Here is a 16,252-nt window from a genome sequence, read left to right as displayed (position 1 = left end):
CTCACTCGAAGTTGTAATGAAAAACAAAATAGGACTATTCGATACATTTTATCTTAAACATTTCACGGCGCAAATATGTGCCAGTGCTATTTAATACGCTGGTAACGCCATCTGTTACACACTGAACTGCGCTTGAACTTCCTCAAAGGCCGGCAACGTATCTGCAATTCCTCTGGCGTTGCGGCTGTCCATGGGTGTCGGATCAAATAACTTTAAACGGTCCGTTGCTCGTTTGCCCCCTTCTCCTATAAAAAATAAATAAAAACAACACATGCCAAAAATAAAAAATAAATATTTGGTGCTAGAATACGACCATTTAAGGTCATATCCATCCAAATATATACTGACAACACTTATTTCAAATGGCCGACTGTTGTTTAATTCCTAAAAAGAATCTTTGTTATAATCACCTTCGTATCGTCAAAGTATTAAAATTTGTGCAGCGAGTCATTGACGTATCGGGCATAATGTATGTACACCAAAACTCATACTAATTTTGCCATAATTTACGATGACGATACGAAGGCGATTGTCACAAATCTTGCTACGTACTTATCGACAAATTGAGAAGGTTAGCGTGGTTTGGACATGTTATGCGCAGGGATGATGTTCATATAAACAATAAAGTAATAAGATTGAATGTGGATGGCTATAAATATAGCGGAAGACCAAAGAAAGTATGGATGGATTGTGTGAAAGAGGATATGCGTAAGGGAGTAAATTCAGATATGACGGCTGATAGAGATTTATGGAGGAGTAGTACATACTGTGCCGACCCTACTTAGGGATAAGGGCAGGTTGATGATACGTGCTACGTACTCTGAACAAAGTATTTGGGCTTAATAGTTGCATTTTTTAATATTTCCCCTTTTTATAGAGTTAATTATCTTCCATTTCAAACATATGCATTTCATTTAAATTCAGGTATTGTAGGCAATAAAAAGCTGTTATACTTAAAATGAGATTTATTTTAGTTATTTACATTACTTCACGTTAGCAGTCTATTCAACCGTACATTTAATTCTATATTAGATTGCATATAAGTCACTCGCAGTCATCCTTACAAATTATTGTCCTAAAACATCTCAATGATTCAGCGGACAGTCAATTGTCATCACACAAATATAATGACCACTTTGAAATATATTTAATAAGGTGCATATCTCCTGGAGGGGGACGGACCTCGCAGACCCGGTCTGTGGAAATGGTACATAATTAAAATATCTATAAAACAATATAAATATTGAAGTTAATTTCACATGTAACATTGGCTAGTCGTTCAGTTTTAACTGCACAATTTGAACTGAACTGTCACATTGTACAGTTAAAAGATGTTTATAGGTTAACTGTTCAGTTTGACAGTTAAAATTTTAAGTGAAAGTATCATAAATTCAGTTAATAAATTTAAAACTGAGGTTATATAGTTAGTTAAAATGTTCTTTTCGGGTTTTATTGTAATTGTTTAATTTAATACAAATATCTTACTTTTACTACATATTTGTGTTTACAATCACAGATATTTACCTTCTGTCATCAAATGTGTCTCTGCTAAAGTCTTCATACATTCTGAAAAACCAAGACAAACTAAGTTAGAGGACAACAACAAAACAAACAGAGACCAAGACAAAGTGCTTTTGCTCAGAAGCAATTCCATAACCAACTTCATAAATGTACAAATGTGATGATAACTGTTGATAAGTTACATGATTGTTGTGTATTAGTTCCATACATTTTTGAAATCTATATCTATATATATAAAAGAAAGTCGTGTTAGTTACACCATTTATAACTCAAGAACGGCTGAATCGATTTGACTGAAAATTGGTGGGCAGGTAGCTTAGAACCAGGAAACGGACATAGGATAATTTTTACCCCGTTTTCTATTTTTTTTTATTCCGCGCGGACGGAGTCGCGGGAAAAAGCTAGTAAGTTATAAAATCATCAAATATAGGTGGGGTGTCATATGTGTCACTGCAGTGGAATTTCATGTTTATAACAGTCACAACATATTGCACTATAATTAATAAATATACAGAATTCAAGCTAAAGCAACATAACCTAACAAAATCCTATAAAGCATGTCATTTCTCTCAATTGATTGAACAGTTTTACTAATAACCTTCTATGCTTACCCTCGTGACATCTGTGGCCCGCGAGGTGGACTCCTGCGGCTAAACATTGTGTCATATGAGGACCTCATGGAGCCCATACTGCTGCGCAATGGCGGCAGGCTCGGCATTGGGGGCATCGGCTCGCGTCGGAGCGGCGGAGACACAAAGTCCCCACGCGCGCCCCGCGATGTGCCTAGCTCTAGTCCCCGGGAAGTGCCCACTGGATATCTCCTCTCAAACAGTTCCCTGGGCGAATCAAACCTCGCGCGGTCGTAGTACCCATCATATGGATCCTGTTACATTAAAACATCATTAGTATTTGTGACTAATTGTGAGTATAATATATTAAAAATGACATTAAATGGTACAATTGAAATTATTGGAGTAATCATGTCAAATGTAAGCTTTGTAGCATCACCGAGCCTGAGGTGGGGCAGCCCGAGATAGGTACCGTGCGGAGAGTGGGTCCATGCGCTCGGCCTACGTGATGCGACTACGCTCTGACCACGACTGCGGAGCGGGAGTAGCAAAGTGGAATGGAATGGAACGCGTTACCCCGAATCCTCCCATCATGCGATCGCGGAGGAAGGGCGGCGGCGGCGGCGGGGGGTAGGGGTCGCGGCCGAACGCTCGATCGCGGAAACCGTTGCGGTCGGGTCCCAGCGCCTTGGGGCACTCCTTGGACCAGTGGCCGCCGCGGCCGCACCGGTAGCATTGCTCCGGGTCGCCCATGCCAGGCCGCTGGCGTACGCGGCTTGTCGACAGCTGCACCTTCATGGGCTGGCCGTCCACCATCATACCGTTCAGCTCTTTGATAGCCTCGTTCACGTCGCCCGTCGCGTCCAAGTGCACGAAGCCGTAGTTACGCACGATATCGCACTCTACCACCGTGCCGAACTTCTGAAACAGCTCGCGGACCTCCGGCGCGCGCGTCTTGTCCGTTAGGTTACCGACGAATATTTTCGTGGTCGGCGTCGACGGCGCCTTTCGGCTCTTGGCCGCCTCTATTTTAATCGCCTGACCATGTACTAACTCGCCATTTAAGTTTTGAATTGCTTCGCGTCCGACTTGCTCGTTTTCCATGTGCACGAAACCGTAATTTCTGACGATATCGCATTCTACGACCGTACCGTATTTCTCGAATAGCGGTCTAAGATCGGCGTCCGTCGTTTTATCGGATAGATTCCCGACGAAGATTTTGAAAGTACCGGCGCCCGGCATTTTAGTTTCTGAAACGCATACACAATTTGACGAAATGAGTCAGCAGCGTTCATCACAAGTCCATAAGGATCCTAGCACCGATTTACAAATATCTAAGCAATAAATCATGTGAAAACCACTTACCCGACTCAATTTTTACGGTTTTAATAAACACTACAAACGAAATTTAACACCACAACTACAAAAAGATACTTTTTAGCAGTAGAACACAGAAGAGGTTACTTCTTCAAAATGGCGTCTATAATGCACTCCGTTCGGTTCTGTAAAATAAAAACGATGCGTCTTGCGGAGTGCGGCGGATGTAGGACCCCCATAGACTAAGCCCATAGATAATAAAATAGACAATTGACTGCATGGCATAGACAAAAAAGGTTTATGTTTTTCAAAATATTCTATATCTTTGGTCCATAGATAAAATAGGTTTTTTAAATTGCTTTGAATATTGAAAATGTTTCTCTGGTTTTGCTTTTATGATTTCATAAACTCAAAACAAATTTAAATAGTTTTTTTAACTTCAAAAAATATTAACACAAATAGCTTACTTTAATAACTTCATGTCAATTTCAAATTCATATATAGCAATAATTTTATGAAATGTCAAAACGCGCCGTAATTATTTCGTCGTCGACATTTGTTCTTATAAAAATTTAAAATAATCTGTTCTAAATCGTATTTATAACGTTATAATTTTGTGGTCCACATTATCTGCGATAGTTTTGTGTTAAGAAGATCGTCTTGAGAGAGGTAAGGATTTCTTATTCGTCTGTTGGAATCATAATGTGTCGTGCCGAAATAGATCAAGTGGTTGTCTGAATGTACTAATTATTTTCAACAACAATATTTGCCGTATAATTATGTAAATCCATCTGGTTGTTAAAATATCAAAAAAGGTCACATCTTTTTATTTCATCATCACTTTTCTTCAAGCATTCCATCGTTTTACTGAAAACGTTTAGCTTAAATATTATAATGGTAAACAAGTACGCTATCTAGAACTATTGAAAGATATGATTAAGTTATATTCAAGTATTTTGCTTAAAAACGTAATTGTCTTTTCTTTTCCATTAAATGTAACAAGAAATAACTATAGCACTTGATTTTCTCAGTCAAATTGTATAGTGAAATACAAGACCAACATTGGGATTCTAGTTTCATTATCTTTTATCGTGTTCATTGTATGTATCAATATTTTGAGTTAATAATGAAGTTCTAGATCTGTTTTGTTGATTTGCCAGTTTATATTTATCTTTCACTTATTTACACAAATCTCTCAAAACTTCATGTCTTGACAATCATTCCCTCACAATTAGTATTTTGTTTCTTAATTTAAAACATTAATTAAACTTTAACATTTTAAACATTATTAATAAAATTTTGGTTTTTATTAATTTAAAACTTAATAAGTTGTCAAGTTATATTTTCCTGTTATCTGTGATATTTTTTAATATAGACAAAGATTAAGAATAGTCTAAATGTAGTATTATCGTATAATATTTAAAAACGGTATTCAATTAGACATACAGGATGCCACACTACATTTGTTTTGAAACATATTTCATGATATTTGGTTACTGAAACATTATTACAAGATGTTACCATGGGTTTTGTTGGTCTACAAACCCAAAGCGGTTTAAACCTCTTAACTTTAGGTGGTCCGTTGCTCATTTGCCCCCTTCTCCTATTAAAAAAAAACTTATCTTATGTCCCATTGATATTGCTCTAGTTTGCATAGAATACATATAAAGCTTGTATACTTTATTTATATCAAGGACTCCCCTTGGTGTTGATATTGAACTTATAGCATTGCTAATTCTCACTCTGTCTTCTATTGACTTAGGTCAGAATGAAAAATAATAATAACAATAATTGATCTTAAAAGTAGATAATTTGGCCATGGGGAGGGGGGCCTGTGGAAACGGTTCATTTTGGAAAAGGGGGTCACGTGTCCAAAATAGTTTTGGGATCCCTGATTTATATGCTGATATTTATTCATATATTCATCTCCCTTGTCTTTTCCCAGTTATGTGGGGCCAGCACACTAGGTTTTATAAACCTAAAAGTTTTGGCTTAAGTTTTTATGGCCGGCTGCCTTCCTGTTGTCAACCCTACTTGATAATTTATTTATCATTGTTTTATCACTGTTCAAGGTCATTTAAATTCCTATTTTTTTTAAAGTATTTTTGGGTGGCTAACCTTTTTTGTTAAAACTTTGTTTTCTTTACAAGTACAAAGCAAACCATTTTAAAACCCAACCAAGAAAATAGACAACCAGAAAACAGAAAAACATCTTCTTTATTATATCCTATAAGTATGTGAAGAAATATTTATACATATATGTTTCTGAAATATGGTGAAGTGTTTTTTATTTCTTGTCAAACTATAAGCAGAGAATCAAGTAATCAGTAGACAAAAAAAATGTTTGACAGTCTATTGTAGTCTAACTTTTGACTGCTGAAATATTAGAAACTAGCTTTTACCCGCGACTCCGTCCGCGCGGAATAAAAAATAGAAAACGGGGTAAAAATTATCCTATGTCCGTTTCCTGGTTCTAAGCTACCTGCCCACCAATTTTCAGTTAAATCGATTCAGCCGTTCTTGAGTTATAAATAGTGTAACTAACACGACTTTCTTTTATATATACAGATTTTTGGACAGTGAAACTTTTTTTTCTTTTTCTTGCTTGTATCGTATTTTCCTCAGTCTACCAATAAAATAAATAAATTATTTTGTTATTCATAGTTACTTATATATAAGTTAAATTGTATGTTAAATGAACACCTTGTTTGTGATTATCTACTATGGTCTTAATGATTATCAGTTTATTTATGACTTGTAATAAATATATACTAACACTTTATATAAGACTACCTGTCGCCCGCGACTCCATCCGCGCGGAATTAAAAAAACTTAATTATTAGCCTATGTGTTCTTCCAGACTATGCTCTACATCTATGCCAAATTTGGTCGAGACCCGTTGTACCGTTCCGTAGGTACCTTCTAACATACATCCATATATACATTTGCATTTAAAATATTAGTAAAATAGGTAGTATGGACTTTAAAGTACTGAGGAACATTTTATTTTAATGATATGTAATAACATATAGATGCATTGTACGTTAAAGTCCGGTTACTGTTTTAATATCCGTTCTAATATTGCCGTCCTGGCTAGCGTTTTTTATAGGCCTATTTGAGTGTAATAGGTGCGAGGGAGACAGCTGCAGTGCGAGCGAGAGGCGCGACGTTCGATACACACCGTAGGGCGTCCCTTCCCCCCCCCCCTCGCTTTCAACAGCTTATATAATTCAGAGTTCCACCGGAAGTACGTGGGAAGTGTACTCGCTCGTTTAATTGCCTCCAAAACTTGCTATTTTTCTTGATTCACAAATCAAGTTTATTATTAATTTTTTTGACACTTTCTTCCAGTACTTAATGACTATTATTGACTATTATTTTAATAATTACAAATATTATTTGCATTGTCGTGTATTGCGTGTCATGTTTCTGAAGTCACTTTTTTAGTTCAAATGTTGAATTTTTAATTTTTAATTGTCTTTCCTTTGTGACAATTTACTTGTATTAAGTCTACAACCTCAACTACACTACACGTTTTTGGTATATACTAGGTGTGGCCCGCGATTCCGTCCGCGCGGAAAAAACTATTAGTACCCTATGTGCTCTCCCAGATTATGTTCATCTATGCCAGAAGAGCGAGAGCGAGATCCGTTTTGTTGTTATGAAGAGACATAATGAAATCCATCGAGAATTTCGCATTTTTTTATATTTTTAGGTTGCAAACGAGCAAGCGGCCACCTGATTCGTTTAAATAGTGAAGCGAACACTGCTCATAGAGACAGAGGAGGGGACGCGCAGAAAGAGAATATTTCGCCTTCCTATACGTTCCGTCCTCCATCAAATCCATTGCTCCTTCCCATCCTTTCCTTATAAGAAAAGGGTGGGAAAAAGCAGTGGATCTAAATAATATTAGCAAGATTTGAATCCAATAACACTGAATTTAATCAAAAACCGTACAAATTTGGGGTTTCCGATACACGTGACGTCAGTCCTACGTCACGGATACCGCACGAATGCGGTACTCTTGAAATAGTACTGAAATATGTTGAATTAATTAAACCAGTCTCAATATTAATTATTGAGAATTGATTATTTAGAGAGAGATGTTTTAAGCAATTGGGTAAACGACTTGGATTTAATGTCCAGTTTTAAAGCTTTATGTTTCTACCTCTACAAAATGTTGGTGTGATTATTTTTGACAGTTAGAGGTAACGGTAAAATGTTATAACGTATCAGTAAACTGTTGTATAGTTTTGTTAATTTTGATTAAAAAAAAAGTTTTTTTTTTTTAATTTTTAACAATGCGCTTAAAAGTTTAAATGCATCTCACTCTATAACTATTTATAAACATGCTTCCGCAATTAAAGTTTATTCGTTGTTTTGAATAAGATTTGCAAAGACGTGTCCGGGCGAAACCCCTCCGTTCTCGGGGGAGGGACGGGTGAGGGAAGGGGGGTCCTTTCGTTACAACGTCAGTCCATTGATCGCTCGCTGACGTCACGCCACCACTGCAGCGTGCTCGCTGAGTGTTGCCAACTATTTGTATGTCTTTTATAGCATATTTCCTATTCCTGGCAATATTGCCTAGAAACAAGTTTTTATCTCTTACTAATAATATCGAATGTTTTGTTTAAAAAAATAAGAAGATGGCTCCAGTTATGTGTTGAAGTAAGTTGTTGTAACAGCAATAACCATACTTCATACTATTATTATGAAAATTAATTTAATAATTAATTCATATTAATGTTTAGATGCATGGATGGATGTTTGTTTGAAGAATCTCTGGAATGACTCCACGGATCTTGATGAAATTCGGCACATGTGTAGAACATAGTCTGGAAGAACACATAGGCTATTTATTAAGTTTTTTTTAATACTGCGCGGACGGAGTCGCAGGTGAAAACTAGTTAAAACATATTGAATTTTACATTAGAACATATCAAATTATTTCAACCGTTTTTTCTATTAAGTATCTCACATTCTCCTTCCAAAAATACATTTTTAAAATCTGGTTTTAACATTGTAGTTAAACCGAGGGCTCAATCAGTCTAAAAACTTTGATAAAAACACAATAGTTTACCTATACATTGTTGAAACATGATGCGGAGTAAATGAATTAAAAATGTAACAACGGAAATGTTTTTGTAGGCGCGTTGCTTCGCTCGCAAAGTCTACCGTTTCTCAGTAGCGGGCGTTTGTATCTGCAGCGGGCACAATACGACCTGACATGTCAGACCGGCAGCCCGCCACTCGCATTGTACAGGTAAACCTTGTCAATAGGACGTTGAACTTTGTCATTGTATTTGCAATTGATGATGATTGGTTGTACGTAATTTTAATAATATAGGAGACGGACACGATTTTGTGATGCGTAGTTAATTGATAAAAATATATATGATAAAGATAATAATAAACTTACTTTTTTTTCTAATATATTACTGTATTACATAATATTTGTATTAGTAAAATAGTATCTTCAATTCATATCTGCCCTGCACATAATTATACTTTCCTCTCATATACCGGATGACTGGTAGAGAATGATTTTAGGCATTATGTCCTCCTTGTACTTATAAAAGTGCTAAAAAATAAATAAATAAAAATATTAGTTGTAATAATAAATTCTGACACGATTCTGGAATTTGATTTTTATTTATTAGGCCGTGGAAACTTTCGCTTATAATTCGGTATTAGAAAACACATTTTATACGAACTGTGTTGTTTTTTTACTCGTTCAATTGTTACGAAATATTTCAACAAATATACAACTAGCGGTAGTTAGCGATTACTTTAGCGCAGTATTAAAAAGAAAAAAGTAACCTATAATATTCACGCGTGCAAGTTCCCGGGTTTGCTTGGGAATAATACGTCCTTGCGGACAGACAAACGAAAATTTTAAAAATTGGTTTTTCTTTACAGCAACGCAAATGTGTACGAAATATGATTATTTTTCCAATATTACATACAGACACTCCATTTTTTTAATATGTATTGATTCGTCTTTACTTATTACTGCATTTTGTTTAAAAGTGTATAAATAGTATTTTTAGTTAACAATAGATCTAAAAGAAAACTAGCTGTCGCCCGCGACTCCGTCCACGCGCAGTTAAAAAAACTTAATAGGGGTATGAAAAACAGATAGTAGTCGTTTCTCAGACCTACTGAATATGAATATAATATTCCATAACAATCGGTCAAGCCGTTTCGGAGGAGTACGGTAACTAACATAGTGACATGGAAATTTTATATATAAGATGTAAGTCTAAATTCAACTTAACTTTATTAAATAGTTCCCTCTGTAAACTTGACAAAGATAGTTAAGCTACTAAGTTAGTGTTAGGTATAATTTCCAAAAAGTCGGTCTTGCAAAGGCTGTCGCGGCGTGTCGCCTTGATTACTGATCATTAGATATAGTCCGCTCTCGCGACATATCTAAATTAACCTTTATCTAAAGTTAAATTGATTTCCTTCCCGACCTTTTGTGAAAAGTTTACTTACATTATCTATGTAAATCTCATCTTGTACGCAAATTATTAATTTTATAACTGGTTATGTGCTTAATTTATATTACTTATTGTTGTATTATCTCGGTCTGTTTTTTTTTTCGCAATGTGGTTTTGTAAATTAACGAACTGAACGTTATTTTTGGTTATAACCATACCTGTACGTCTTTTTGCCAAACATGTTATGATAATTTTAAGGTAGAAATTCCTTGCAATATTTTGTATCTGCAACGATTTCATTTAAAATAAAACTTAATTCACTAATATGGAACATTCAATTTCATTACCAGTCTTAGTGAGCGTTTTTTTTATAGATTGTTCAATAAAAAGGGAATCCACTCAGGAGATCGCAATCAACGTGATGTAAAAAGAAAGCGATCGTGAAAATTCAGAAGCGTGCAGTGTTCCAGGTTTGATTATAAAAAATTGTAGCGAAGGCCCCGGCAACGGGTGCCTGTTGGACAGTTACGATAGGACAAAGTTAATAGCTTCAAGTTTTCGATTTAGTAATTGCCACTTAGGAAAATCTTTAGAAACGAACGAATTTTGAATATTATGGTACTTAATGCTACTGGAATGATAGTCGATTGAGAGGTAGTTAAAAATTGAAAACTAACATTTTTACAATTAACAAGAACGGTATATGTGATAAACATTAAATTCTTATTAGATTATTACCAAGCTAAAGAATTTATTCTCTTGATACTTCTAAACAATTAAAAAATATATTTTGTAATAATTATAATATTAAAGTTATTTACTATTAAGTTTATTTATTATTATTCGTTTAATGAAGTTACATTTCTGTTAATTTAACAATGTCCGACCACGCCTTGGGCAAATTCCAAGTTATGGGCCCTGAAGCCCACGTGTCGACTTACCGGCTTACTGACTTGCGCCTTCCGCCCTGCGCCCTACGCCCTCCGCCCTCGAGCATTTGTCCAACTATTTATTATTTACAGTTGTAATGAGGGTGTGAATTAGGGCTGCTAGATTTGGAGGCAGGCTATTAGTTAAGTCTCTTATTGTGATGGATCGGATGTTTATTTGTTGTTTGACATGAAAACAAGTGGGAAAGGAAGTCGAAATGTTATTTAGTGTTTCAGGCTTTTATTGAAATGACGTCATAGTTACATTACAGAAACAAATACATAAATAACAAACGAACAATAATGACTTGGAGGAGCTTATTTAATTAAACATTTGTAATACGTTGGTATAATGGATAGTAATTAGTTTTAAAATCCACACAAAAGTACAGCTATGTAGTTGGTATTTTTAGGAAATACATCTCGTATTGCATTTGATAGTTTCTCACGCATACTTACTTTGCTTAGAAACATGTTTTATAGTCACTTTTATTTCATGTTAAAATAATGATCGACAAAAAATAAGTAGGTAATAGAGTCTGGCTTTTGTATCGCGAAAGTGTAATTGGGATCGTAAATCTTATATAATATTATGTATAGGTATTTCAAAAAGGTATCCATTGAAATGTTATAATGATGTAGCAAAAAGTAATATTTTTCATGAAGAAGTTGTATTAATAACTCTCCAGGTTGATTGGGCCGCACAAAACATAAATAGAGCGCCCCTTGAGAGGTTTCGCTGCTCCCTGCCCGCACCACTTCACCGCGCTGTAGTGCTAGTCGACTATTTCGGATGCTTACATTATCATATTCACTGTCTATTGTATTTATGTATTGTTAATTTAGTGGTAGTGCAATTCTTACAAAATTACTATATGCAAGTCAACTTGTTCAATTCCGTGGCTAGAAGTTTTCACTAAAGTGTACTTGACTTATTCGAGTATTATTCTTTGTCATAAGCTGGAAAGTAATAATTGAATTTAAGTTATCGTGTCATCGTCGTTGTTTCGAATATATTTTTTTTATATCATTAAGTGGCAAACGAGCAAGCGGTCATCTGAATCCGCTTAAATAGCGAAGCGACCGCTGTCCGTAGATATCTACAATTGCAGATGAGTTGCCTACCTTTAATTGACAGATAAGGGGATTCATAGAAAGAGGAAATATCCTCTTCCTATGCGCCCCCTCCTCCGTCAAACTTCCCAGGAAAGGGTGGGAAGGGAACGTGGACTAAAATTAGGCTAAAATGAAATTAGTCACATTAATCATGAACAGATTGATTTTGTGTTATACACTGCTAAGTAACTATATAAGCTAACTATATTGAAAACAAAACTTATTATCAATTAGTGTATAAAAAGCGAAAGCATATATTCGCGAATGGACGCCTGAAGCCTAGCGATTTTCCCTTGTGCCGGCCGCACGCCTCGACAGCGTATCTTGTAGGGGCGTGGGGGTAGAGGCGCGCAGGCAGGGCGCAGGGCGCAGGCCCGCGCCAGTCCGCCCGCGTCGCCGGCCCGAGCCACTCGTCACTACAGCCTCCGTCGTCGCCGTAGCCGTCGCCGTCGCACACCACCCCACAAACACACTGCCACATTATCCTTATCGCCACTCGCGCGATTCATCCGAGCCGCTACTCGCTGGTGAGTTTGCATTTAATTTTGCATCGAAAGTTTAAAGTGATCACCGAGAGATGGCGCTGCTCCACCGCGTCAGTATTGCAGTCGTAATTGTATTGTGCCACGATGGAATAACAGTTTTTATTACGTAATGTTGGATTTTTTGTGCTCCAACGTTTTTAAGGTACATTTAGACAAGCTGCTTTAGCAGTTTTATCCAATTTAGACATTCAATTCATAAAAGTAGATCGCGGTAAATATCAAAGGAAAAGTTTTCAATCCCAAAATATATAAAGTAAGCTGAGAATACGAAATACGATGCATCATGACTTGCCTTATATCATTTTTCAGCTGAATGATTAAATAAATTCAGAGTTATTCATGTTACTCACAAGCCTCCGTCATCGGCAATGTGTAGGCATCATCAATTAAAGCCGGTGTCATTAACTCCGATGTCGTCTCGGTAAATAGAAAAGTTATTACTTTGACTCACACTGTTTCATTATGTTTGCACAGATTTTATTATCAAGATTTGCATCGGCGTCTTCTTGCTCTACAATAACATCTTTATATCGTACTTTATATGTTGCTATTTAAAACCGAAAAGAGATGTCACAGATTCTTAACAATCTTGGGAAGTGTGTATTGGGAATTGTGAATATTCGTGGGAAAACAAATCTTGAATATGAAAAGTATACAGGATTTCTAGCAGTCATATATCTTGATTATTGTTTTCCAGGTCTATTATTTGCTTTTTTTTTGTAAAAGCCAAAAGCCTTAACTACGGACGGACAATGGCCGGCCGTTTTGGTAAATTATATTCTAAAATCAACAGTCTAATGTTGGTTTTGCCTTTGCTAATGCAAATAGTAAGTCATCTAAGTAAGTCCTTCTATTTGTTCGACGGCTCTTATACTAAATAATTGAAAGTATAAGAGACCAGGAGAATATGCTATTGTTTTTATTCTATATCTCTGAAGCATCTCAGCTTATCGTATTTGTTGCCTTAGGGCTGTTATTTTTTGGTCAATGTTTTCATTGCTCATATTTACACTGTCCAGGGGTTGCTTTCGAATTTTTTTATGTAATCATCGTATTACCTAAGGGTTCGGCCAATTAATTAACTCGTAAAGGGCATCGCAATTGGCTCAGAAATCCCGTAGATTAAAAATAGAGTCCCCAGCCCCGACTGGCGCGGCCGTGCCATTAACCTCGTTTACCCTGTCATCCAACCCCTGGTCGTACTTCCGCACTTTATATCTATATGTACATATGTCGGACATTTTACGAGGTTTTGTACATTTGGCAAGGGCGGGCGGGTTTGCTTTCCTTTTCATTCGATGTATACTTTGGTTTAAAAAAGTGTACAAACAATATACAAAAATATTTTACATAAAATATTTGCCATAAGTGACAACATGTTACGGTACTATTATACCGATCCCAAGACCATCAGTATAAAGTAAATTGTTGATTATTTATATTACATAAAGATTTAATTAATGTCGAGCTGCCACGTAATGATCTGTTGACTCTGATTTCAAATTCACTCAGTTGCAAATTGTCAAGTTTTAGGTTTTTTTTATTTGAGTGTAGTCTCTAATTTACTTTAATGACTGTTTGAGGACAGTTTCTATTTTATATTATGTAGAATTTATAAATTTATAAGTTCCTCATTAATTTTCATGAGAGCCAAAGTTAAATAAGGTAACTGGCTTGTAAATATTGAAATGAAACTTCTTACATTTCTTTTTAATTTTAACAAAATGTGTATAGTTTTGCTTGTTGTAATTTATACATCCTTGATTAAAAGTGTTACAAAAAAAAGCGGAACAAAAGCAATGTTTACAATTGTTTGTGCGAAACTGGGTCGTTTCCGATATCCTAGCTCCTTGCTAACGTCATCTCTGGAGCTTGTGCTTTTGTTACTGTTACTATTGTGTACTATGTAATATGGGTATTTAAAACTAGTAGCTGTAGAGTTAACAAGCTATGAAAGTTTATTCTTTTTAATTTTTATAGTTAAACTTTTGTATTTGAGAAAGTAAGTATACTTGTCTATTAGTAAAGTCAACACAATGTGTAGCTTTTAATAAAGTCAATGTCGAAGAAATCTTTCATATTAGACTTTGGTATTTCATAGACCAAGAGCTATATTACTGCCACAAATTTATCTGTATAGTTAACAATTGTACATTTGCTTAATTTAAAATCTTATAGAAAATATTCACGCACACAAAGAAAAAGAATAAAATAAATGTAATGTGATCTAACTTTCTATCTCATTTTACGCACTACATTAAACTAATCTACTTTTAGCTTACACCAAATGTAAAATCGTAAATTAAGTTACAGAAAGTAAGAATGCTTTTATGCGACTAGAACTGAATTTTGTTGTAATTTTTTTTTTATTGTATTTAATATATTAGATTACTGTAGTTCATTCTTGTAGCTTGTAAAATTGTATCACAAAATCAATAAGGCTTTGTCGAGTAATAGAATTATTTTGGTAATACGTGATGTACGCTGTAATGTAATTTAAAATGAGTATTTACTAATGAAGTAAATTGTACCTTCTATTAAACAGTGAAATCTTAAATTTATCTTATCTTTTTGACTTAATAATACCTTTTGTTGATGTCAGTAGATTACGATTAGTATTTTACTTCGACAAGTAAGATCATGACGTCATAATTGTTAGGATAAGTTAGTTCCATTAGGTTAAAACTTAATCAAACAGCTCGCATTCTGTTGCTATGCGGAATTTGATATCGCATGAAGTTGGCAACGTTTTAGTTTGGCTGTGGACTTGAGGGTTGGGGTTGGCAGGTGTCGTATAACAACGCCGCGACTTCTGTAGCGCCCGCGTTCACTGAAGGTCATTGATGGAATTGATTTATTTCGAAGGACATTGTATTTACGTTAGTTTAGTATCGATTTATATTACTATAAATATATACATTTATAGAGAAAACATGGAACATTTATTATACATATTCACTCACTGAATTAGCACTGTTTAAAACTCTACAACCTAAGTTACAATAAACCACTCAAGTAATATATTGCAAGCATAAGAAGACAGTACTTTGTCTGTCTTTGTTGTTGTATAATTTCACACAGCAATACAGTAATGTAATTTTTGTTTATAAACACGTACATTTCAAAGTTTCAACCCTTAAGCGCTAACCTTGTCGTAATCTAGTTTCCATAATATTCAATAGCTGCGCCCAAAGGCTTTGCTACCCGTTAGTTTCCAAGGCTGCGATTCCGGTCACGCGCGGTCTTGATTACCGCCAACCCTGTGAAGGCTTTCGCGGCAATTATCGCGGCACTGCCAGCCCTGATCGATGTAAGGGTTAATGCACCCTTCGTTAACCGAAAGCTCGCTATTTGCTTAGTTAGCGGCGTGTTGGTTTATGTATTCGATGAAGTTATTTTCCTGATTATTAGTAATATAGTAAATTATTCTTTCGGTATTGAGATTTAATATATCCTGTTTGGATTATTATCAGATTTCGTATGGAATGTTTCAGTTACCAATAGCTGAATTAATTTTCCATGATAAAGATCTTATAATTTTCTTGTTAGGTTAGTTTTTTGTAAAGTTGTTATTAGGTAGTCAAGGTGCTAACGTAGTTCCCTCTTGTAGTTCCTTTCTTCTCCTACTCTTGTGCTGATTTCAATTTTCAACTCACGTAAACTTGTGCACTTTTTCTTCCTTGATATTTAATTTTTTCTTCCTCCTTTAATCTGAACTTCAAAGTTTGTAGAATTACGAGCAGCTCGTAGCAGCATTACGTAGCACATTCCCGTAGCACGTCGTAGCTATCTAAATTGCTTGTCGTAGCTAC

At 35.5% G+C, this 16,252-nt stretch overlaps 2 protein-coding genes across 4 annotated transcripts in view; one reads left to right on the top strand and one right to left on the bottom strand.

Moving 5' to 3' along the window:
• Positions 1-950: 950 nt before the first annotated feature.
• On the bottom strand, positions 951-3,643 carry LOC106713151 (RNA-binding protein lark). The gene is made up of 5 exons (XM_045681222.1): positions 3,456-3,643; positions 2,667-3,340; positions 2,133-2,404; positions 1,525-1,566; positions 951-1,196 (listed from the first exon to the last, which is right to left on the bottom strand). Exons 2-5 carry the CDS (start codon positions 3,330-3,332, stop codon positions 1,148-1,150), a joined length of 1,029 nt encoding a protein of 342 aa, XP_045537178.1. The 5' UTR covers positions 3,333-3,340; positions 3,456-3,643; the 3' UTR covers positions 951-1,147.
• A 298-nt stretch (positions 3,644-3,941) lies between these two features.
• LOC106713114 (stress-activated protein kinase JNK) overlaps positions 3,942-16,252 on the top strand; it is a 78,112-nt gene continuing 65,801 nt past the window's right edge. For 2 of the 3 annotated variants that reach the window (XM_045681158.1, XM_045681161.1), the window contains exon 1: positions 3,942-4,076. The gene's annotated coding sequence lies outside the window, so the exon portion shown is untranslated. Of the gene's footprint in view, positions 4,077-12,290; positions 12,423-16,252 lie in introns of those variants that run through there. The other variant, XM_045681159.1, reaches the window with a different exon arrangement.

Source organism: Papilio machaon, chromosome 15 (assembly GCF_912999745.1).
Source record: "Papilio machaon chromosome 15, ilPapMach1.1, whole genome shotgun sequence".
Taxonomy (NCBI): domain Eukaryota; kingdom Metazoa; phylum Arthropoda; class Insecta; order Lepidoptera; family Papilionidae; genus Papilio; species Papilio machaon.
Note: the sequence above shows the minus strand (reverse complement) of the source record. Positions and strands in the feature narration are given on the sequence as shown.